The 24568-nt window shown below is 37.7% G+C and overlaps 1 protein-coding gene across 1 annotated transcript; it reads left to right on the top strand.

The window, feature by feature from the left end:
• Positions 1-3096: 3096 nt before the first annotated feature.
• Positions 3097-22781, top strand: LOC132283347 (syntaxin-32-like). Its single transcript, XM_059785288.1, has 6 exons — positions 3097-3329; positions 3508-3829; positions 18801-19051; positions 19196-19374; positions 21666-21878; positions 22387-22781. Exons 2-6 carry the CDS (start codon positions 3595-3597, stop codon positions 22544-22546), a joined length of 1038 nt encoding a protein of 345 aa, XP_059641271.1. The 5' UTR covers positions 3097-3329; positions 3508-3594; the 3' UTR covers positions 22547-22781.
• The last annotated feature ends 1787 nt before the right edge of the window (positions 22782-24568 follow it).

The following is a 24568-nucleotide window of genomic DNA, read 5'->3' as shown; positions in this document are numbered from 1 at the left end:
GGAATCTCCAGCTACTCAAAAACCGCTTTTGTGATGATATTGGCACTAATACCTAGAGCTATCAAAACCCTCCTAATTATGCAATTCGTCACCAAGAGACTGATGACTAACGGATCCTCGTGGGGGAGTTGAACTTTGGATAGATCTCTTTTGCCGAACCTAATATTAACGCTTCCCGAAGCGATAGTGTTCACTAAGGATAACCTTCTTAGCTTATGGGCTATCCTCAGTCGGGATCTATATACCTCCTCTGACTCTTGATCATCCTCCGATCTTCCATATATTGCATGGATGACCTTCACCTGATTACCTTCGACTTTACGAGGATTGACCTCCCGGGGCTTCACGTACTCCTTTGTTGTGAGGTAGTCTTCCAATTCACCTCTCATTATTATGTTTTCAACCTGCCGCCTAAGGGATCTACAATGATTAGTTGTACGCCTGTAATCTCTATGGTAGGCGCAGTGCTTGTTCTTGTCTCTTTGCTCCAAAGGTTGTCTTATTGGTTGAGGGGTTGCAAACTTCATCTTATTATCTTGGAATAGCTGAGCCAAGGTTGTGCGAAGAGGTGTGAATCTTTCCTCTGTCCTTTGTTTTTTCTTGGGTATCTGAATGACTGGTATTGAAGAATGCTGGTTTTTTCGGTTTTTTTAGTTTGAAACCCTTTTCTGAGGCCTGTTCTCCACTGTGACGAGGGTGGCATGTTGCGCTCAGTGAGTTATATTCTCCTCAAGCCAGATGTAGATCTGTGCCCTAGCATTGAGAGTCTGCATATCTGGAGGAGAATATTTAACTAGGGATGTATGGAACTTGGTTCCTTGAATCATTGCAAGTTTGAATGTTTCTATTGCGGTAGCAGGATGGAAATCTGCTATTTCTGAAGCCTCCATGTTAAATCTGGACAAGAAATTCTGTAATGTTTCGCCTTTCTTTTGCCTTAAAGTGAAAAGGCTAACAATACTCTTCTTTTGCTTCTTATTACTATAATACTGCACCAGGAACATAGTGCACAGAGTTTCATAGTCCGGAATAGATTTGTGTGGCCTATTCCTGAACCACTCCAGCGCAGCCCCTATTAGACTGGTAGGGAAAACTTTGCACATCCATGGATCATTGTGATTGTCCAGAGCCATCTTTTGTGCGTAATGATCTAGGTGCCGAGAATGATCTCTCGTACCATCAAACTGGGTAAAGGAAGGCATAGTGAATTTATTTGGTCTGTCAATAAGGTACACATCGTCAGTGAATGGGATCTTCACAAGAGAATTCTTAAGTTCCCTGGCATCTTGGCAGGCGTTTGAACTCTCAGGAGTCTCTTCTCGTTAAATGCTTCCTTTACTCTTGCACCATCTGGAACACCATTAGACCAAACTGTAAGCTTACGGCTAGACTCGGCCTGTTCGTCCTGCGTTCGACGAGAAAGATTGTCCAAAGCTACCGCCTCAGACCTTGTCCTCTGCTTTTGCTGAAGTTCGCTGGACCGAACTTCATTAGGCCGAACCCCATTGACCCGAGGCTCATTAACCAGGGAGCGTTTTGGTTGGGAGAAGGCGCAGCTACATCAACTGGTGGTGGCTGAGGTGTCAACTAAGCCATAGCCGTTTGAAGGGTGTCATTTTGCTGTTGAAGCAATGCAATATGGGCTACACTGGCTTCGTTCGCCTGACGAAGTGTTTCAAATTGGTGCAAGAGCTCTTCTCGTATCTTTTGCATCAACTCCATCTGTTGATCAACCACCGTTGATTCTCCGTTCGACATTCTAGATCATCTAAACTAAAACAATTTGAAACAAAAGTGGGAGTATATTTCTATACGTTTCCCACAGACGGCGCCAAAGTGTAGGTGCAAAATTTCTCTCTATTAAAATAAATAAAAAGAAAAATACAACTCACTCAGAACAAGCAAATATAATACTCAGAGATAAGCGTATAATGCTCGATACTTTTATTGGAGGTCTAGGCCTCTATTTATAAAAAACAAGGTGCTGAAATTATGGTAGGACTCGCATGACTTGTCCTCCAATCCATTCCATATATGACATTCTTTATAATTATAATCCTTTCCTTTTTACAATTCTTTCCATGCAAAACTTTCCTTGCACATAACTTGTTTTCTTCGCTGAATCTTTTGTTTAGCAGGACTGGTTTACCTTTAATTGAGATTGGGCTGCGTGTGGGTTGATCCAAATGATTCGGTAAATGGGCTTGGAGTTCAACCTTGGCTCCCCGGGCTGTTGACACTCCCACTAGGCCTGAATGAGATTATGCGCATCTGAGGTTAGTAAATGGGCCGAATGGCCTGAGTTAGCGGTCTATATGGTAGCAAGACTTTGCCTGGGCTTGTTCCAGATTGGGTTCTCCTAATTTGGGCTTGACACCGATTGGGCCTTTGCTGTATCTAATATAAATTTGTAGTGTGATGACGTGGACAATTCTTACTGGAGGGGGGATTTTTTCCATCCACAAAGGGGTTTAGCGTAACACCAATAGACTGGGTGCTTCACAATTTGATCTGTCTGAAGCTGTTAGGTGAGACAAAACTCAATTCATTTACTTTCCCTTCCGAATCCGATATGGGACAAGCCCCACATTTCCACTTGTAATACCTTTGCTCTAATAAATTGTGCCCTAAATAATTTAATAACAAAAATAATGCAAATTATGATTTGCCTAATGTATAAACTGTATAATCCATCCTTCTCTTCACACCTTTTTTTTTTTTTTGGTAAGTCTACGTTCACTCATTCTTCTCCACCTATTCCACCGCAACTCGCCGCCGACGACTCTCTTGTATTTGTTCCAAAATTTAGTTGTTAAAAATTTCGTATTTGTTCCAAAATCTAGTTGTATTTGTTCCAAAATCTAGTTGTTAAAAATTTCATATTTTTTCTTTATATCATTTCAAATAGAATAAAATGAAAGGAAATTATACCATGGTATTTGACTCTACAAAAACATAAAGTAAAATTTTAATAGTTATTTAATTAATTAATTTATTTTAAATTGTTTTTATTTATTTATTTATTTTTTAAAGATCCAATACAAAACACACAGTTAAAAGAGTTGCAATTTACAACCCTTAACTGTAACGGTGGTGGTCGAAACTTCACTATTCCACATTCAATGCCCAATTGATTTGAAGTCGCATATATATTCATAAATATATACACATATATACGGAGTATAAAATTTCGCAGTTGTTGAAAGGAAAAAGGGTTCAAATCGTAACATGCGTGGTGATATCAGACCAGATCCAAATCGCATTCGGTAACTTCGTGGTTTTAGGGTTCGAGATCTGGCATTTTTTGATTAGCGAATTTCAATTTCCAGGTAAGCTTCACTGACTAAACCCTATAATTCGAAAATTTTGGGAAAGAGTAGAAACGATTTTGATTACACGAACTGGATTCATAAATAGAGAGGAAGAGAGAATTCGTGAGAGTTTGAGAGAGAGAGAGAGGCGGCTCAGTTGATTCTGATCTGGAGTTGTTGGCCTGTTGAAACACAGATTTCAGGTTTTTAGCCAATAATTTTCTGGCAATTGGAGGTGTTATTGTCATTGTAGTTCTCAAATTTTGGAAGGTGAAGTTGGAAAATGCCTGTGAAAGCTGCGAATTCGTCTTTCCGGGATCGCACGCACGAGTTTCTCAGTGTAGCTGAGAGGTTGAAGAAGTCATTTTCTTCTGCACAGAATGGGCCGAGTAGTAGTAGTTCAAAATCCGAGGAACAGCGTTCGGCAGTGGCGATGCAGTCGGAGTTTAACAAGAGGGCTTCAAAAATTGGGTTTGGGATACATCAGACGTCTCAGAAACTTGCAAAGCTGGCCAAGGGTAAGTAATTGAATCACAGCTTTTGAATGTGTGGTTGCTTGTTTGAATCTCTATATGGATTTGAAACTTCTGATGCGTCTATAGTGTTTGTAGTTCTCTTGAAATATAGTGTTCATTTAAAAACTTATTTGGGTAATTGTCATTAAAAGAATCTGGTCTACAAAATAGGGTGAAACACTCCGTTATTCTCATTCCAAATTGTTGCCTTATCGGTTTAGATAAGCTGATAGTGTGTCAGATGATAGGATTGTATGTTTCCTCCTGTTCTCTCCCCACGAAAAAAAGAAAAGAAAAAAGAAGTCGTTTCCCAAAGCATGCCCTCAAACCCCTTCTGCTTTAATTTTTTAGATTTGGGTGGTACTATTCGTAGTCATTTTCTACCCTTATTATTACATCACTTTTCTGATTATATATTTGTGTGTGTAATAAGAAGAGTTTGATTATATATATATATATATATAAACAATTTGAGAAATAATGGGTTATTTAGTTTGAACTTCGAACACAAAAAAGGAACAATATGTGGCATTAAATGGATAAACTTTGAGACAGATCCATGGAAAAACTTAGAGCATGCCTAGGCTCCATAGTTGGCCACATTTGATTGGAACAATCTGGCCGCCTCTAATTGGTTTCAGGATGACCCCAACTACTTGCATTTTCTATCTACGATATAGTAGATAAGAAGTACATGGCTTGTGTGGGACTACTTTTCTGGTGAGAGCTGATGAATGCTTAATTTATGAATACTCTATTTTGAACTGCCTCAGTTGGGAGTCAAAAGTTCTCCACACTAGTGCTCTATTTAATAAAAAGGTCTGCTCCCCTTCTCAACATCACGCTTGCTCAATTTGGCCCTCAGTTGAGCAAACACAACGTGATTATAGAATATGGCAACTCTACTATGTAGAGAAAAAATTTTGATGATAAAAAGAATGTAGCTGTGGTTGCCGAATTTTATCCAGATTTTATGATTGTATTATACAGATCAACAAAATCAATCCAGATTGCGCGCACACAAACACTCACAACAAAAAAATAAAAAGTAAAAAAAGAAAGAAAAAAGAAAATCTGAATTCTTGTGAAATCCATATGATCTTGTGGATCATGGATCTTTACTGGACTAACAATTTTATTGGACCTTTTGTTTGGTCTTATTTCAGTCTTATAATGTTTTATTTTTGTGGGTCTTCTTAATAAGTTAGGGCCCATGGATCAAATAATATCGTAAATGAAGACCAAGACCTAGGGGTGGCCACTGACCCACTACCTGTGTGTCTCAAAAGTCCCGACCCATCTGTAGGGTTTGGTTATATCTTAATGCCAGATCAACTTTTGGACTGATCTTGGGAGGAGTGTCTGTGAAGATGTTATATATTAGAAAAAACTTTCATACATATTATATATATATATATATTGATAAGTATACATATTATATAATTTTTTAGATACACAGAAAGATAGTTGAGGACCCAAGGTAAATATATACAACCCAGGCTATCATGACAATGGTGTTAGCTTCGTATTACATGTGTTCTTTCTCTTGCCACTCATCCATCTTGATGTCCTTATTTTGGTTCTGCACGCTATTCAAATACGTGTTGTCTAACATTATACTTTTAAAGGCATTCAATGATTATACAACTCATTAAAGGCATTTTTTCGAAACATTCATGCTACTTCAATTTTAGCTCAACATTGTCTCCTTTTTTCATTGTAGTGAAATGATCCAAGGCAATAAAAGTAGTTGTTATTGGGTATATAACAGCCATTAATATTTTCTATCTCATTTCAACTCTTAACTTTTTAAATTACATTCAATATTTTTTATTTTTCTGGTTACAAATTTGTTCTCTGTATAATTCTAGTATACTATATATATATATATATAGACATACCATTTGTTGCTCAAGTAGCAGTGCTTTTGCATGATGAAAATTAGTGAAGTCACATGCATTTAATCTATGATGTGCTTTTGCATTAGTATTCCTATAGTTATGTGGTAGTCTTACTTTACATGATGAAAATTAGTGAAGTCGTGTTTTGTTGGTTGAATTACTGCCAAGCATCTTTTTCAGCAAAGAAAGCTTTAACTAAAATTGTGCATAAGTATCTAAAGTCCAACCATAAATAAAGTAAAAACTAAGGGTTTTTTTTTTTTTTTGAGCATCTATAGTGAGAACATTAACACAATACTATTGGCCAGCATCATTTCATGTTAGAGGGGCAACATCACCTGGCTGTTGTTGAAATTATCTGTCACAAAAATGCAAGAGAAGGAGGGACTGGGAGAGACTGAGCTATTCCCTGGGCTAGGGCTGGCCTGAATTTTAATTTTTTTTCATTTTCTCTACTCCCCCATAAAAGTAATTTTCATGAGATATTTATAATATTCTTAATCTAATCAAATTATTTAGGAGTAGTTCCATTCTGCTACATCTAGTGACATTCATTCTGTCAAATAATACAACACTGCTTATTTCTTCATGGAAAGTAAGGTTAGGTGTCTGAATGTGCAAGAATTTGCTCTCTCTATTAGAAAAGTAAAATTGTTACACTTCAATCGAATCTCTTTACATTTCTTGCCTGTTTATATTTATAGAAGTCTCTACTTGCCCTAAAAATCCTTTGGTCTTATCTAAACCTCAAGATAATATGGGCTTCATCCCTCCTAAACAGGCTGGATCTCTTCTTGGGCCTCACCCTCAGTCAGAACAGGCCTTGAATGAGAATGAATGGGCTGGGGGGTCGCTGGGCTCTTCCCCTAACTGGCGGGCTGGGCCGAAGTTGGCCCAGTGGGGTTTTATGCCCCTTCAGTGTCCCCTTGATATACGAGGAATGACTAATATAATAATATCTAGGAATCAATGTCTCAGCATTGAAAAGGCATAACTTTGACAAATTTGCAATGGCATTGGTAATAAAGAAACTGCTAGAGTTCCTATCAAACCAGCAGTTTATTTTCTAACTGTCAAATAGGCTGCTTTTTATATATGCTTCTCTGTAGGTTTTCAGAATTAGTCTTTGTCTGTATAACTTACTGTGTCAGTGTGTCTTATCTAGAGAACCTAAAGTGATTCTTTCTGGTATTTTTTTATTTTTTATTTTTTATTTTTGTCATTAACTTTTTTAGGGTCCTTATGCTGCTCTGCAATTTCATAATGAGCAGATAGATTGCTGAGTTTTTGTTTATTTTGCATGATTTTATTTTTCTCCATTTCATGGATTAATGTAGTGCAAAAAAGGGAAAAAAAAGAAAAAAAGAAAAAAAAAGGGATCAGTGTAGCAGAATATTTACTGCAGCATATAGAACTGGGGACTAGTTCAGGGCCTGGGGAATAGTAAGTCCTCAAGCAGTACCCTTCTTTCATGAAACCTAACTAATTACTATATTCTATGTTTTTTTGGAAGATATACTATATTCTATATTTCTATGTTGTCTTTTGTTAAATAGTTACTTATTAAATGTGTTTTTAGATGCACATAAGTTTACTTTATTTACTAATTTTAGAAGATGTGATGCATATCACTATTGCTTTCTCCATTAAGCAAATTGACCGTGTAATGGACTTGATCTGCATGACATGCTCGTATTGGCTATGACCATGTTGATTGGTTTGGCTTGCTTGTGTGTAACCAGTAATGCTATATGTTGAGGCTGAAATTCGCGCAGTTCGATACGATACCGTTTTCCTGCAAGGAAGAGAGGAGAAGATCGATGAACCTTGACGGCACCGGTGTGGTGCCTGTCAAGAGCTCTCCGACGATCAAATTAGTTACGGAGGTCTAAAAAGAAGGCAAGGATTAATAATAGTTTTTACGTCGTACCTTCTTAAATGGCTTGATGCCCTATTTATGGCTGTCGATTGGAATCAAAATCGTTCCGCTGATATCGATGGTTGACCTTATCTTCCGCTTGTGCGAAATCATAGGAGATTTATTACCAGATTTGTCGGGATATGATTTAATCCTTTTGACCTCCTCTAGTTATAGTAGGATTATTCTTACTTGTTGAACCACGTCAGATTTGATTTCATTATCCTTGATAATGAAATCTAATCAATCTTATCGAGGGTAGGGTAGGTTTATATTTTTCCCTATTAGTTGCCCCCCATTCCCAAGCTTGCACGTCTAGCTTTGGGAATGTAATAAATAATAATAATACTTTATCTTTTTCTTTTTCTTTTTCTCTTTTTTTTTTTTTTTTCTTTGGTTGTTTTTTCAACCCTGGTGAACAGTACCCGCGGGTACTATTCACATAAATAGTACTTTCCTTTTATAAGGGAATAAATTATACGAGTTTCGTCCCTTTAGTAAGGGAATTGAAGTTAACGAGTTTTACTCAGCTCACCTCTTTAATAAAGGATTTTTATTTATTATCCCTTATTGTAAGGGGATATTAATTATGGGATTCATCCAACTCAGGTCATTGTAGTCCAGGACATTCATTTATTATCCTTATAGTACAGGATTATGGATTACGGGATTCATTCAACCCGGGTCCTGATAATACAAGATACTTATCCCCTATAGTCCAGGGATATGGATGACGGGATTCATTCAACTCGGGTCCTTGTAATACGGGACACTCATTTACTATTCCCTTATAGTACGGGGATACGGATTACGGGATTCATTCAGCCCGAGTCCTTGTAATACAGGACACTCATTTACTATCTCCTTTTAGTACGGGGATACGGATTACGGGATTCATTCAGCCCGGGTCCTTGTAATACAGGACACTCATTTACTATCCCTTATAGTACGGGGATACGGATTACGGGATTCATTCAGCCCGGGTCCTTGTAATACAGGACACTCATTTACTATCCCTTATAGTACGGGGATACGGCACGTATAAACTAAAAGGAATTTTATTAAAGACCATCATTATCAAAAACAAAATAACATGTGATGGAGCTATCCTCCATTTAAAATGATTAACTAAGATGCCCCCAGTCTTTATTGTGAATGACTTGATAAGGCTAATTCCAGCCGCGAGACAATTTCTAGTCGGTATACTCATCTGAGTCATTCTCATGATATGTGCTGTCACTCTGGCTGAAGAACGATTTCTTATATTTGGTATTATTTTCATCCCTGGCGAGAGGGGCTGGCCTCTTCTTGTCCTCTCCTTCCTTCCGTGCACTCATGGTGTCTTCAGCGTTGATGTGTTTTTGCGCTCTGACTAGCAACTCTATCATGCTGGTGGGAGGTTCTTTTGATAAGGAGAACAAGAATCTGGAGGTTTGGAGTCCTCCTATGAAAGCGGTCAAAGCTACCTTGTCGTCCGCCTCTTCTACCTGCAACATCTCTGCGTTGAATCGGGTGATGTATTCCCGAATTGACTCTTCCTTTTGTTGCTCCACGGTAAACAGGTAGGTAGCCGGCCTCCTATGCCTCTGACCTGCAATGAAGTGGCTCACAAACTGCTTACTCAATTCTTCGAAGGTGTTGATGGTTCCTGGCTTCAACTTGTTGAACCAAACTCTCGCTTATCCCTTAAGTGTAGTGGGAAAAGCTCGGCACATGATTTCATCTGGCACAACGTGTAACTGCATAAGAGCTTGAAAAGTTTCCAGGTGATCGAAGGGATCTTTGGTCCCATCGAAGCTTTCAAACAAGGGCATCCTGAACTTGCTAGGTAGTGGACATTTCATAACGGCGGGGCTGAAAGGCAAGTTGGTCCTTTGTATCAGGTCATCTACGGCGGCAGGACCTTTCCCTTTCATAGCCTGCATTACATCTTCCATTTTCCCCTTGAGATCCTTGATCTGCAAGTCGAGATGGGTAACTTTCTTTGTCTTTTCCTTAAGACAGAAGGCTATGCTTTCAGGAGGTCGGGAACTCCGTAGGAGAGATAGGTGAACCACCTCTCTATGTCGGGTTCCTACCTGGCTTTGTTCCACTTCAGTCTCATTTTGGGGGGAATGATTATCCCTCTCTTCAAGATTTTCATTACCTCCGTTTGGACTTGAGAGATCTTGTCCTAGAAAGTTTTGTTGAGCCGGTGGAACAAGGTGTTGCAAGAGCGTTGCATTTTGCTGGATCAACTGGTTCATACCCTGACTCAGAGTTTGAACCTGTAGTTCCAACGCTGCAAGCCGTGCCTGGTCGTTTGGGACGTCCAAGTTTTCACCTGACTCTACCCTTTGACCAGATCCCTGCGACGGTGTTCCTTCGGTAACCATACCGGACTGCAAACGTATATACTCAACGAGTAATTAATTGATTCAAGGGAATCGTGATTCCCACAGACGGCGCCAACTGTTGAGGCTGAAATTCGCGCAGTCCGATACGATACCGTTTTCCTGCAAGGAAGAGAGGAGAAGATCGATGAACCTTGACGGCACCGGTGTGGTGCCTGCCAAGAGCTCTCCGACGATCAAATTAGTTACGGAGGTCTAAAAAGAAGGCAGGGATTAATAATAGTTTTTACGTCGTACCTTCTTAAATGGCTTGATGCCCTATTTATGGCTGTCGATTGGAATCAAAATCGTTCCGCTGATATCGATGGTTGACCTTATCTTCCGCTTGTGCGAAATCATAGGAGATTTATTACCAGATTTGTCGGGATATGATTTAATCCTTTTGACCTCCTCTAGTTATAGTAGGATTATTCTTACTTGTTGAACCACGTCAGATTTGATTTCATTATCCTTGATAATGAAATCTAATCAATCTTATCAAGGGTAGGGTAGGTTTATATTTTTCCCTATCACTATAGGTGTTTTTTAAAAATATTTTTTATGTTAAGTTCTGGTCCGTTGCCCGATTCTGTTTCTCAGGTCAGAGTGGGATTCCTCAATCCAAGCCAATTTCAAGTTTCTAGAATATTTGTTCATTCTTGCCAATAGTTTTACCAATCAAATTTTCCATTAATATTTTCGTGCTAAAAGTTGTAAAGAACTTCAGTTGATGGGTCTTGGAGTCTGTTTTTGTGCATTGAATTTTCTTAATGCCTTCCATGGACCAGACAATGGTCTCTGCTAAGACAAACTCCTGTCTTCATGTTTCTTGTTTTGTTGGGATTGGAGTTGGATCAAGATAGGTCTTCCCTTAGCGCATATTGCATAGACTATTCTGCATAGTAATATTTTCCTGTTTGGTATATCCTACTATATTCTTTTATATGTGAGTACTCTTAAGTTGAAATAATTAGCTTCTTAATACAGATTGGATATGTAAGTACTGATAACTTAGTTTGATTTAACTAATTCAACAATTTTGTTGACTCTTACTTTGATGGTGAATGTGAAAAAAGGTAGATTGGTGTCGGATAGACAATCGAATGTAAAACTTGCGCCAAATCTTATTTGATGAATTCTCATTTGAATAAAGAAAATTAATATAATAAGACACAAAATATTAAGATACAACATGGAATATAGGAACTAACTGGTAGGTGTGATGAACTTGTAGACACATTAAAAAGGAGAAAAGTGAACATAATTTGCTTGCGAGAAAGAAATGGAAAGGTGAAATTCGCGAAAAAGCTAAGGAGATGGGAGAAGGATATGAATTTATCTATTTAGGAGTTAATGATAGCCTAAGGAATGGAGTAGGTATAGTTGTATTATGTATGTAGTTACATGAGAGAAAGTTATAGAAGGGAGAAGATAAGGGGTAGAACAAGCCATTAAAATTATTTTAGATACAAGTATTTAAATATGATTAGTGCTTATGCTCCTCAAGGAGTATCAGATGGGAAAAATATGTATATTTTGGGATTGGATATGAAATGATGCAATCCATATCTTTTTATGAGAGCATATTCATAGGAGGTGATTTTAACGGGTTTGTAAGTGTTGATCAAATAGGATATATACAAGTTTCATGGGGGATATAGTTTTTGAAGAGCGAAATGAGAAAAGGAAAAATACTCATAGAATTTACTAAAGCATATGATTTTTTTTTGATAAGTAAAAATATATTAAAAAAACGTTCAAAAGGGGAATGTATCCCTAATACAAGAATAAAAAAGGTTTAAGGACCAATGGAGTCCAAGAGATCAAAGAAATCATCAATCGAGGAGCATGCACTTCCTCTTATATAAGAGAACAGAGAACGAAGAATATGAATTTTTAAAGTACCTAAAGACGATTCTTTTCCTTCAAAGGATCTGTTATTCCTCTCACGCCACAAGCACCACCAGACACAATGTGGAACAATCTTCCAATAATCCCGAGCTTGTTCTTTGACAGGACACCTTTTCCAAGCGTTAATCAATTGAGAGGAGTGCTTAGGTATTACCCAAAAAACGCCAAACATGCTAAAAATAAAACTCCAACAATCAAACGCCACAGGACAATGCAAAAGAATGTGATCCACGGATTCACTATCAGCTTTACATAAACACCACCAATTAACAATGATGTTGCCTCTCTTTGTCAAATTGTCCAATGTCAAAATCTTCTTCCCCATTATGGCAGTCTAAACGAAGAATGTGATTCGAAGAGGAGCTTTAGAGTGCCAGACAGACTTCCAAGGGAACTCAGGACCAATGAAATTGGACAAACAGATGAACATAGAGCGGACACCATACCGACCATGAGCTAAAAGAACCCACAAAATATCATCACACCCTCTGCCAACATCCTTCTGTCTATACAACGTATCCAAAAAAACACAAGCTTCCTCCATTTCCCAATCCTGAAAGGGCCGTCTAAACCGCACATCCCATTTAACTCCATTGTTATCAAGTGTTATCAAGTTGATAACAATCACTCACGTAAACATGCGTATTGGCTGCAATACTGTAAAGCCTAGGAAAGGAGTGAGACAACAATTGATCGCCGCACCAAAGGTACTCCCAAAAACGAACATGTTTGCCATCACGAACTTTGAATCTAATATGTGTGGAGAAAACATCCCAACCCTTCCGAATGAATTTCCACACACCAACGTCTCCCGTGATAGTGACTGGAATAGATGACCAGCCCCCACTCTCCTCACCAAAACGACACGAGATAACTTTTCTCTACTGACGATGACGTTCCTTTCTAAATCTCCATAACCACTTTCCCAAGAGAGCACGATTAAAAGGAACAATTTTTTGAATGCCTAATCTACCTAACCTCAACGGTTGGCAAACTTCATCCCAATTGACAAGATGATACTTAAACTCCTCTCCCCTTCCACCCCAGAGAAAATCCCTCTGAATTTTTCAATCCTTTCAGCAACAGAGCATGGAATTTGAAACAAAGATAAAAAATAGGTAGGAAGGGATGAGAGAGTACTCTTAATGAGTGTGACTTTTCCCCCCTTAGATAGATACTGCTTTTTCCATCCTGCTAATCTTTTCTCATATCTATTAATCACTGGATCTCAATTCCCAACTCGAGTAGAAGAAACTCCCAAAGGCAATCCTAAATAAGGAAGAGGAAAAGAACCAACTCCACATCCTAAAACAGCAGCTAAGGAGGAAATATCTGGAATATCCTCCTCTGGGACAAACACACTCTTTCCGACATTAATCTTTAGCCCAGAAACCGCTTGGAAGCAAGCGAGAGTGCACCTCAGATATCTGAGTTGAGAAACTTCAGCATCATAAAATATCAAAGTATCATCAGCGAATAATAAATGGGAAATCTGCATCTGATGTTCAACATCTCTGCCAACTTTGAACCCCCTGATGTAACCCAAATCTTCCGCTTTTCTCATTAACCTGCTCAAACCTTCCATGACAATGAGGAAAAGAAAAGACGATAATGGATCTCCTTGTCACAGACCACGCAAGCTAGCAAAAAAACCCGCAGGTGAACCATTCACGAGAACAGAAAACATAACTGACGAGATACAAGTTTCAATCCATTTTATCCACCTAGCACCAAACCCCATCCTCCGAAGCAGATACAGAACAAACTTCCAATTAACATGATCATAAGGTTTCTCAATATCAAGCTTACACAAAACGTTAGGAACCCCACTTATTAATTTAGAGTCAACACATTCCCCAGCAATAAGAACAGAATCCAAAATCTGCCTTCCACCAACAAAAGCATTCTGTGATTCTGAAATGAGACCATCCAAAACATTACTCATCCTGGAGACAAGAACCTTGGCAATAAGCTTATACAAACATCCAATTAAGTTAATTGGCCGAAAGTCCTTAATATCAGAGGCACCACCCTTCTTAGGAATAAGAGCAATAAAAGATGCATTCAGAGATTTCTCAAATGTGCCATGAGAATAAAACTCCTGAAAAGTGCCCATCACCTCAATTCGCACCACCTCCCAACTCTCCTTAAGAAAGCCCATAGTAAACCAATCTGGCCTGGAGCTTTGTCCCCGTTGCAACTGGAAAATGCCTTAAGCACTTCCTCCTCCGTGAATGGAATCTCAATTCTATCCCTATCTAATGTAGAAATAGAATTAAAAGGAAGACCATCGAGTACGTCTCTAATCCAAAGTCTTAGCGTAAAGTTGCTGATAAAAAGAAGCGATTCCCCCGCGGACATCGTCCTCCCTCCACAATTTAGAACCATTGACCCGGATACGCCCGATATGGTTGCATCTTCTATGGGCATTAGCAAGTCTATGAAAGAATTTTGTATTTCGATCCCCATCTTTTAACCACAAAGCCCGAGACTTCTGGCGCCACGAAATCTCCTCCATATGAGCAAGAACTCTATTCTTATTCCATTCAAGATTCCCAAACACGTATTTATTCCACCCCTTTAACTCAGTTTTAAGAAACTGAAACTTTCTAGCTAACACATACCTAGCAGAGCCTGTGAAATTCGCTTTCTCCCACCAAGACTGAACCTTCCCTTGAAAGCCCTCAGATCTAAGCCACATGTTTTCGAAACGGAAAGGAGTGCGTTTAGAATTCAAGCCACCACAATCTAAAACAAGAGGCACATGATCAGATGTGACTCTAACCAACACAGCTTGAGAGACATCCGGAAAATGCTCTTCCCACGCCCCAGAAATCAAGAATCTATCCAATCGGGAAAAAGTAACCGGTTCCTTACCATTAGACCAAGTAAAGGCTACTCCTTCCAATGGAATATCAATAAGGAAATTACTATCAATAAATTCTGAAAATATGGTCATTTCTGAAGACCACCTGCCCCCTGTGGACCTCTCAAATGGGGACCTAACAGAATTAAAATGCCCACCTAAACACCAAGGCAATGACTATAAATCCTTCACATAACAAAGCTCTTCCCACAGGAATGGTTTATCACTATCCCATAAACACCTGAAAACACCCACCTGAAATTGTCTTCCTCCATCTGAAACATACAAGACACAGAGAAAATACCCTTGCAACAATTCAGACTTGACAACCATCTTCGTTCCCACATGAGTAGGATACCACCTGAGGTGCTTGTTGCATTTAACACTTCCCAGTCCACAAACCTACCTCCCTTAGACTCCTGACAATCTCAACAATAATATCAGCCATCTTAGTTTCCTGTAAACAGACAACATGAGCACTCCACTTCCTTAAAGCTACCTTGACAACTCTTCTTCTTCTTCTTTTCGGATCATTAAGACCACGAACATTCCATGTTATAAGTCGTAGCTTCATTAAGAACCAAAAACAATCAATTCTACTCCTCCTCCCCATTTACCACTTCTGGTTCTTCCCCTTTCTTTGGTCGTCCCATTCTTCTCGTCATAATTAACACAAGAAATCAGATTCTTCACTTCCTGTTTGCCTTTCCGATGTGAATTTCTGGCTTTGACTTCTTTTGTGTCATGATTTGGTTCAGTACTACCATTTCCTGCAACAATTTCGGGAAGAATAGACAATGTTTGTTCCTCATAACCTTCTGCAGAGACACCCAAAGCTTCGCTTACTGCTCCAATATTCTCAATAACCCATTCCATACCCAGATCATTGGTCGTCTCCAAACAATCAGGCCGCACAACTGCCAAAGATTCAATTAAATCCACTTCAGCATGATCAAAGTCTGTCCCGGAAAAAGAATCATTAGAACAGTGTTGCTGAGAAGGAACATCAACCAATCCTAACTGCAAATTCCCCTATGTTTCCGAAGCATCAACTTTTTTGGGTGGGGTTGGCAAAGTCTCCTCATGCTTAAATGATAAACTGTTCAAACCTTCAACCGCAGCAAAGAGCCGAAGCTCTTTAAGCAAAGCTACAGTTGAGTCATTATTCAATTTGAAATGCAGATCTTTCCCAACGCAAACTGTCACTCCATTGAAAAAATCCATACTCCCAGTTGTGACCTTTGAGACATCCAACTCTGACCCATCACACCATGAACTTGAATTCCCAATAATACTTTTCTGTTGATTCGATACATCCTCCACAACATTCCTGTTACTTATCTCTCTTCCCGAAGAAGAAGAAGTAGAGGTAGAGAAAGCGTTTAGAGAAAGACCAGAACACAAACCTGGAGAAGAAGTGTGAGATCGTGCAACCCATTTTTGTTTTTCAGTCCGAGTCCACCGAGATCCATGGCGACCGACGTTCATCGTTCTCCTCTCGGGTTTCAACAAATGAGTTGAAGGTTTAGCATGGGCTTGTGATTCTTTGGGGCTAGGTTCAGTATTTGGAAAGGAGATAAATGGCCCTTTTCGTACCCTTCTATTAGGCCCAACCTGAAGCTGCCCACTTTGATCAAATCTAAGTGGCCCTTTTTGTATCCGTCGATTAGGCCCAGAACCCAAATTCGCTCTGTTGGGTTTTGGTTGAATGAGCCCAAGATTGAAACCGGGCCCAGTCCTCCTGGCCTGTCTTGACTTCTTATGGACCAACACTCCGCCTTTCTCAGCCTGAATGAAATCCTCCCCTACCCTGAATCTGAAGGGGCATCCCGTCTGTCACCAGGTGTACACCAGCACTGCTCATCAATGACGCGTTGGGCCGGCGCGTGAAACTCACTTTATCGTCTACCTCCAATAAACTTCACTGCTTGCTGGATTTCGCGATCCTTCAGCCACTGCCGAATTTCAAGAATCCCTTCTTTTCCTTTACTAATTATCTCGTTCCATTTCTCTTCCAACATAAGATGAGATCCATCACTGCCTTCAAGGCTCTCCGTTGAAGGAACAAGCTCCGGCGAAATTTCTTCCCAAATCGCGACCTTGTAGCAGAAAGTGTCATCGTTAATAAACACGAACTTCGGGCAATCACGATCGGATCGCACTGTTATCCGAACGCTTTCAGCATCCCTAGTCTCATCCGCTTCAGATCTAACGTACCCACCGCAAAGCTCTCCCAGTTCGACGAACAAAGCATGACACCAGAGATGCAATGGGAGGCCAAACAACCGGATCTGCTTGAGACCTTGATCACTGAGAACGCCACAACATCCAACACGAAAGGACCACACGTTGATCCTTAAAGTTGCAGAACCCCACTGTCGTCGCCCTATATTTTTTTAAAGAGAAGAACATTTAATAACATTTAAAAGTGGAAGGAATAAGACACAAATCATGACTATTGTTTGAATAGAAGAAGGGAATTGGTCACTTGCAAGGTGAACCCTGAGGAACATCTCACAAACAACGCCAAATACTAGTCTGATAAGTATTTAATAAGCTCTCAAAACATAAAATGGAAAGAATTAAAATGTACAAAGGGGTAACTGTGCTTCAGTCTTTGTTAACTTTAGTCTTGTTTTTATTTAACAGACAAAGTCTTCACTTTTCTTTACAATCAATCATAAAGAAAATTGATCAAAACCATATGTATACATATACACATTTATGTTATGTGTATAATTTATTTTATATGTAGACAACCATGTATATATTTTTAGTCTAAAAAGGTTTAGCCCAATGCATGAGGCTCTCGCCATTGCGGGGTCTTGTAAGGGTCAGATGTATATATATTTAGTCTATTTTAATTTAATTAAATTTTTTTTTTGGATTTGAATCCTCACACGTTTTATATGGTGTGAATTTCCATTAATGCCTGAGAGACCAGGTTGGTAGTGTTTTATGCGATAAAAGAGTAACAAATAAATTAAAAAATATATTGTAGAACATTAGGCCAACTATTTATTTGGTGCAGAGTGCTGGGCTTTTAAAAAAGAAACACGAATAATGAACTCATGTAGTAGAAATGAGTATGGTAAGATGGATGATAAAAGATAGGGTTACTAATCAAAATGCGAGAAAAATTAGGAGACACCTATTAGTTATGAAATAAGAGAAATTAGATTTAGTTGGTATGGAATAATACAAAGAAGACCTATAGAGGTGTCGGTAGGAAGAGGACGAGTAATTTGCATAAAAGGTAGAAGACATATAGCAACTGAAATTAACATGAGATGAAATTATTAGAAATCAGTTGAAAAGCTAAATCTTATAGGAGAGAAGACTTTTAATATGAAAAAAAATGGAAAAAGAGAATTCATGTGGTGACCCCCCTCATATGGAATTAAGGCAAGGATAATGATGATGAGTTTTGATATATATATATATATATATATATATATATATTCCTAGTTGGGACTCACACACACTACCTCCACTGAGGTTCGAACCCTTGACCTCTCTTTGGGAAGTAGGAGCCTTGTACCGCTAGGCCACAGGCCTGTTGGTGTTTTTTGATATAGATATAGATATGAAGAGAGGGAATTATACCAATACCATTAAAATGCTTGTGATGATTTGATAAAATCTTCGGCCTTCAAAGGAGGAGTGAGAGACTGGGAGAACGCATTGACTTGGAATTCATTGTATAGTTTCCAAGGAAACAATTGAAAAATTGAGATTAAATTCGAAAAGTTTGGTGGCCAAACATCCTATATTTTAAATAGGAAAATAATTAATAGTGGTATTATATAATATTAAAAACTCATATAAAATAAAATGCCATTGACATTTCTATGGCATATAGATTTATTGTCTAGGCCTAAATTTGTTAGAAATGGTGGGTGATTTTGTTTGACAAAATGGTTTGGTCAGTTGATATGGTTATTTGGTATCTTTTGCAATTGTATGAAGCATAAGAGATTATTTAAGCATGATTTATTATCTGCAGTGGCAAAGAGGACCTCAGTTTTTGATGACCCCACCATGGAAATCCAGGATCTGACTGCAGTTATCAAGCAGGATATTACTGCGCTTAACTCAGCTGTAGTTGACCTTCAGCTCCACAGCAACTCTCGAAATGAAAGTGGGAATATCTCCAGTGACACCACCATTCATTCAACTACAGTTGTAGATGACTTGAAAAATCGGTTGATGAGCACAACAAAGGAGTTCAAGGAAGTTCTAACAATGCGGACAGAGGTGAGGTCAAATTTACTGCATTTCTTAGTTTGCTTAAATGGGCTGGTTGTTGTAATGGAACTCTCTTGGAATGGTGTCACCGTGTGCCTGTTTCCCATACATTTTTGTGCTTGAGACTGAATGCATGATCTTCAATTTATGCAGAACTTGAAGGTTCATGAGAACCGAAGACAACTGTTTTCTTCTACTGCTTCAAAGGATTCCACAAATCCTTTTGTTCGCCAGCGTCCATTGGCTGCTAAGTCTGCTGCTGCTAGTACCTCAACCGCACCCCCTCCTCCCTGGGCTAATGGCTCACAGTCTTCATCCCAGTTATTTCCTCGGTAAAAATTATTACTGTTTAAGAAGCTTGAATCATCTTTTTTATTTTTTTAGCAAATGATGGTTAAAAAAAATTGATTCTGTCATTTCAAAACCTAAATGTGATTGTATTTGTATACCACCCCATCTATTAAGATGATGTATAAGTCTACTTATTCTTATTTAATCATTAATTGGTTTATCTCTTAATTTCTCCCTTATACTTCAATTATTAACCCTCTCTTCTTTCAATCCCTATCATTCATCTTAACATCATCATTTCGGTTACATGGATGCGTTCTTGTTTCTTTTCAAATACCAAACATTCTGCTTCCTAGAAGATAGTTGTCTAATGAAAATTTCCTTATAACTTATTGTATATTATTTTGTCGCTTAAGATACCACTAGCCGCCTCCATACTTCCAACCTGATCCAATTGTACTAATTATATCAACATGTATCTGTCCATCATTTTGTATCATTGATCAAATATCGAAAATGATTAATTTGGATAATTCTTTGGTTTTGAGTTGTTATCATTAGGCTGTTAAACTCTGAAACTTTATTAAATTTACATCCTATCCTTACTATTTTTAAACCTTTAGAACCTAATATTTTCCTCCACATTTCTAATTTTGTTGTTTGCACTTCCTTATAATTATCTGATCATACCATGTCATGAGCAACCAACATGCATCATGGAATGATCCTTGTAAGTTTTTTTCTATTTCATCTAAACCTATTATAGATAGGTATAAGCTTAGCACTGATATTTGGTGTAATCCTACTTTTATATAAAAAAAAATCAATAGTCTCTCCACATATAGTAGGAACTCAATTGTTCTTGTACATTTATTTATTTATTTTGATAAGTAATTGTTCTTCTACGTATATTGAATACTTTTTACAAGTTTAAAAGGAATATGTTATCTTTACAAGGCCCGCCAAATTATATTCCCTCGGTATCCAATCCTATACTTTCTTTGAATCTATGAAAACCATATGTAAATCTTTTTGTTTACTCCTACAAGTTTCTATTAATTGTTTTATTAAATAAATGCTCTCCATTGTAGATTTGCGTAACATAAATCCATATTAGTTGTCAGATTCTATGGATATCTTTATCTTTGTTTTGCCACCCTTTCTTATAGTTTCGTTTATGGCTCATTAATTAATTCCTTGATACTACCACAATTTTGTATATGTTTATTTTTTTAAAAAAATTGGTACTATGGTGCTTTTCCTCCACTCATTTAGCATTATGTCTTCTCTTAAAATTTTGTTGAATAAACTTGTTATTCATTCAATTCCTACTTTTTCCTAGAGTTTTCCATACTTATTTATGTATGTTATCAGGTCCTACCTCCTTATTTTATATATTTTAAAGTGTACTCAGCTTCTTAATTATTGATTTTTATTTATCAATACTATGTTAGCTTCATTATTCTCAACTTCTTCTCTAGGATATTCCTCATAATAATTTTTTTGATCTATCTGATGTGTTGGTTTATTTAAGTATTATTGTTTGATCTATGTCTTTAATTCATCAAACTCGATTCATGTCTCTAGTCAACCTATCTCAACTTTTTACCGACTTATAAATAGTTCGTTCACCGTCTAGTACCTACTTTGTCATTAAAGCCATTTAATGCATTTTTTGTTTAGCTTAATTTACCATCTTCTTTGCTTAATTCTATTAATTTCTCGTATTTCTCTTGATCCTTTTGTTTCTTGCTTTTTGTCATTCTTTGAAGCTCTCTCTCTCTCTTATTTTTATTACATGTATTTCCTTACCCACCACCATATTTATTTTTGGATAATTTTTTGATAAATATCTTCTCTTTGGTTTCTTCCAAAGTTTCCTTCGCCATGCTTCTAAGATAGACTGCCACTTTTTCCACAATGTATTAATATCACCATTCCAATTCAACTGTTTTTCTTGTAATATTTTATCTCTAAAAATTATCTCTTTTTTACCTTCCGTTCTCTCCACTTTACATCCTAATGCCCTTTTATTCTGCGACCAGTAAGTCTAGTTTTAGTACTAGATTGGTTTGTGTGATACAATTCTGAATTGTGCGGCCGATTTCCCTTCTTTCACAATCAGTTTCGCTACAGCATCCGCCGAGTACATATTTGTTTTATCTTGCAATTCTTTAAGGAGTTCACCTATTCTGTGTTTTGGACATTGGGGCTCCAATTGATGACCAATTCGGGCTGTAGATTTTCATGAACTGGAATCATAATCTATATTGATGATCTGAAAGTTATATATACACTAGCAGAATCTTATAACTGGTTATTCTTCTAAAAGGAAGCAGATGGACGGGGAGACTCAGCCATTGCTGCATCAGCAGCAGCAGCAGCAGCAGCATCAACAGCAACAGCAGTTGGTTCCATTACAAGACAGCTACATGCAGAGCAGAGCTGAAGCTCTTCAAAATGTGGAGTCTACAATTCATGAGCTGAGCAGCATCTTCAATCAGTTGGCGACCTTGGTTTCTCAGCAAGGAGAGATTGCCATCAGGTTTGACTTTACAAGCTTGAGATCTCACATGGATTATCTTTTTCCTTTCCTTTTTTTTTTTTGGGTAATGACATTACTTGCATATTCATTAATCGACAATCAATTTTAACGCAAATTGGAAATCTATTTTATCCTATTAAGCCAAGACTTAGCTTTGTTTTACTTTCACCAACAGTTATGGTAGGGAGCAGTTTTCATTTGGTCAGAACAATAGTTAAAATGCTGCCACTTGACAATATAAGGGAATTTTTGAGTAAAAGTAATTACATTGGGAAGTGGAAAATATCCATATACAAAAAGAAAAAAAGAAAATGTGATAAGGAACGCGTGCAATGTTCAAGTGGCAGGGACTGAGAGGAGGGTTTGAATTTGGTGCTTCACTAATAAAACTTGATCAAAACTGGCATGAACTATCGTATATGTCAAACAAATTATCGTCGTTGCTTGACATTTAAATTTTTGGTTCATGGTTTCAGTTCTAAATCCCTTAGTGATGTTTTTGTGGCAGGATTGATGAGAACATGGAGGACACGTTGGCAAATGTGGAGGGAGCACAGGGGGCTCTGCTCAAGTACCTCAACAGCATATCGTCAAATAGGTGGCTGATGATCAAGATATTCTTTGTATTGATTTTCTTCCTCATGATTTTCCTGTTTTTTGTGGCATAGTAAATGGAGAAGACACGGAACTGCTCAAAAAAAGTATTTTCGGCCATGTATTTTTTTACAGGAGATAGGCCTGTTATATTCTATTCACATTTTCTTTTTCAAAATTTCCTGGTGAATTTGTGCACAGTTTACCTTCTGTTATATGTGAGGCATACTTGTATTTGTTTGTATAATCTCGTATAAACATTGACATTTTATCCGTGTCTTGCAAGGGCCTAAAAATGGTTTTTCTCTATGGTTGCCCTAGTGAATTTTGTTCATTCTATTCAAACTAAATTTCTTCCGATCCAATGCTTTGATTCGGTGCTGCTGCGAAATGCAACATCCAATGAAATATAACTAATTGGGTGTTTCTCATATATATATATGTGTGTGTGTGTGTGTGTGTATCTATCAATAATATACCACATGGATATTTCAAGTATATGCAAATGTTATGTGTTAATGACTTGAGAGCTCCGTTTGTATACATTGAACTGTCAATTATGGGAGATAATCATAATTGGTTTAAACAATTGAACACAGCTTCGGTCTGTGAAAAAGTAACGTAACTGGCCCAAATCTGAGAGTTGGTGGTATTGTTGTGTCAATAAGAAAGTTGTGCGTTAAAAACCCAAACTAGGCTCAAATCTTAAGTGGGCCCCAACTATAGAACCCAATCCAGAGCCAGCTTAATTGTGGGCCAGCCTAAACTTTGTGCCCTAAACTTTGTTTACATAGTTTAGTTAAGATGGATTCATAATTTCCATTGGGGATTAGTTAAGATGGATTCATAATTTCCATTGGGGATTGTCCTGATCTTTCTTTGAAAAGTAAGAGTTAGGTACCGCTAAGTCACTGATCTGTTGGTAAATACTGAAGTTTCTAAAGACGAAGAAACGAAGGATAACAAGTGTCCGAAGTTTCTAAAGACGAAGAATAACAAGCATGCTACACCTACTCCGTTATTAATCAAATGCCTTCAACTCGCCCCATCGGCCCTCGTTCGAAAATCCATTTAAGTTTTCTTCAATTCTGAAGGATTCAAATATAGTTGAACCACCGGCCCAATATCAAGCTTCCAAAGCCCTTGCGCCAACGTTCCAAGGAGATTCAATCAGAGGGAGATTCTAATTGTAAAGAGTCGCCTGTAGAGAATTGTACTCATTTTTCCTGATTATTACAAAAATTGTTATTTGTTGCATTTATTTTTGTTCCTAGATTTTCGGACACGAAATTTGTGCAACAATTAACGATTTTATTAATAATCATGAAAAATGAGTACAATTCTTGTACAATCAGAATCTCCCTCTGATTGAATCTCCTGCAAGGGTTTTGAAAGCTTGATCGTGGGCTGGTGGTTGAACTATATTTGAGTCTTTCATAATTGAAGAAAAAACTCAAATGAATTTTTGAAAGAGGGCTGGTGAAACAAAATGCAAGGGCTTTGGAAGCTTGATCTTGGGGCGATGACAGTTTTCAAAAACTTTGAAAATTTTGTTGGGTGTATGTATCTGTGTGTCGGTCTATCCATGAAATGTGTAGGATGACCTTGTATTTATAAGACAATGAGTGGGTCGTTTGATTTATAAACTCGCCAATGCTTGTGCAATTTGTCCATAAATAAAAGATTTGTTCCACTTTATATGAAAATCTATTCAAGTTTGAATTTGAACTATCACACTTTCTTAAAAGTCTGTTCCCTTGTGATTTTGACATGTGTTCATTGATGAACCGACAATAATAAAATTTAATTGACTAAGAATATTTGACGTCTTAATTAATCAAAGGATGATTAAACCATCACAAAATTTAAGTGTACGTAATCACTTTCTATAATTTCTACACTTTGAGAAAAAACGTCTTACACGTTTTGTTTAATATTCAATGGAGAATCAAGGAAGATTCTAAACGTGGTGTATTATCCCCTCAGAACCTATGTTAACAAATGATCAGATTCTCTGGTTAACCAATTTATTACTAAAAGGCTTTTTATATATAAAGATAAGTGTGATAATCAAACTTAAGAAGACATATACAATA

The sequence above is a fragment of the Cornus florida genome, unplaced genomic scaffold (genome assembly GCF_030987335.1).
Source record: "Cornus florida cultivar Cherokee Brave unplaced genomic scaffold, ASM3098733v1 CherokeeBrave_3.0.0_Hap2_Chr11, whole genome shotgun sequence".
NCBI classification, from domain to species: Eukaryota; Viridiplantae; Streptophyta; class Magnoliopsida; order Cornales; family Cornaceae; genus Cornus; species Cornus florida.
The sequence above is the reverse complement of the archived record's forward strand: the minus strand, read 5'-3'. Positions and strand labels throughout refer to the sequence as shown.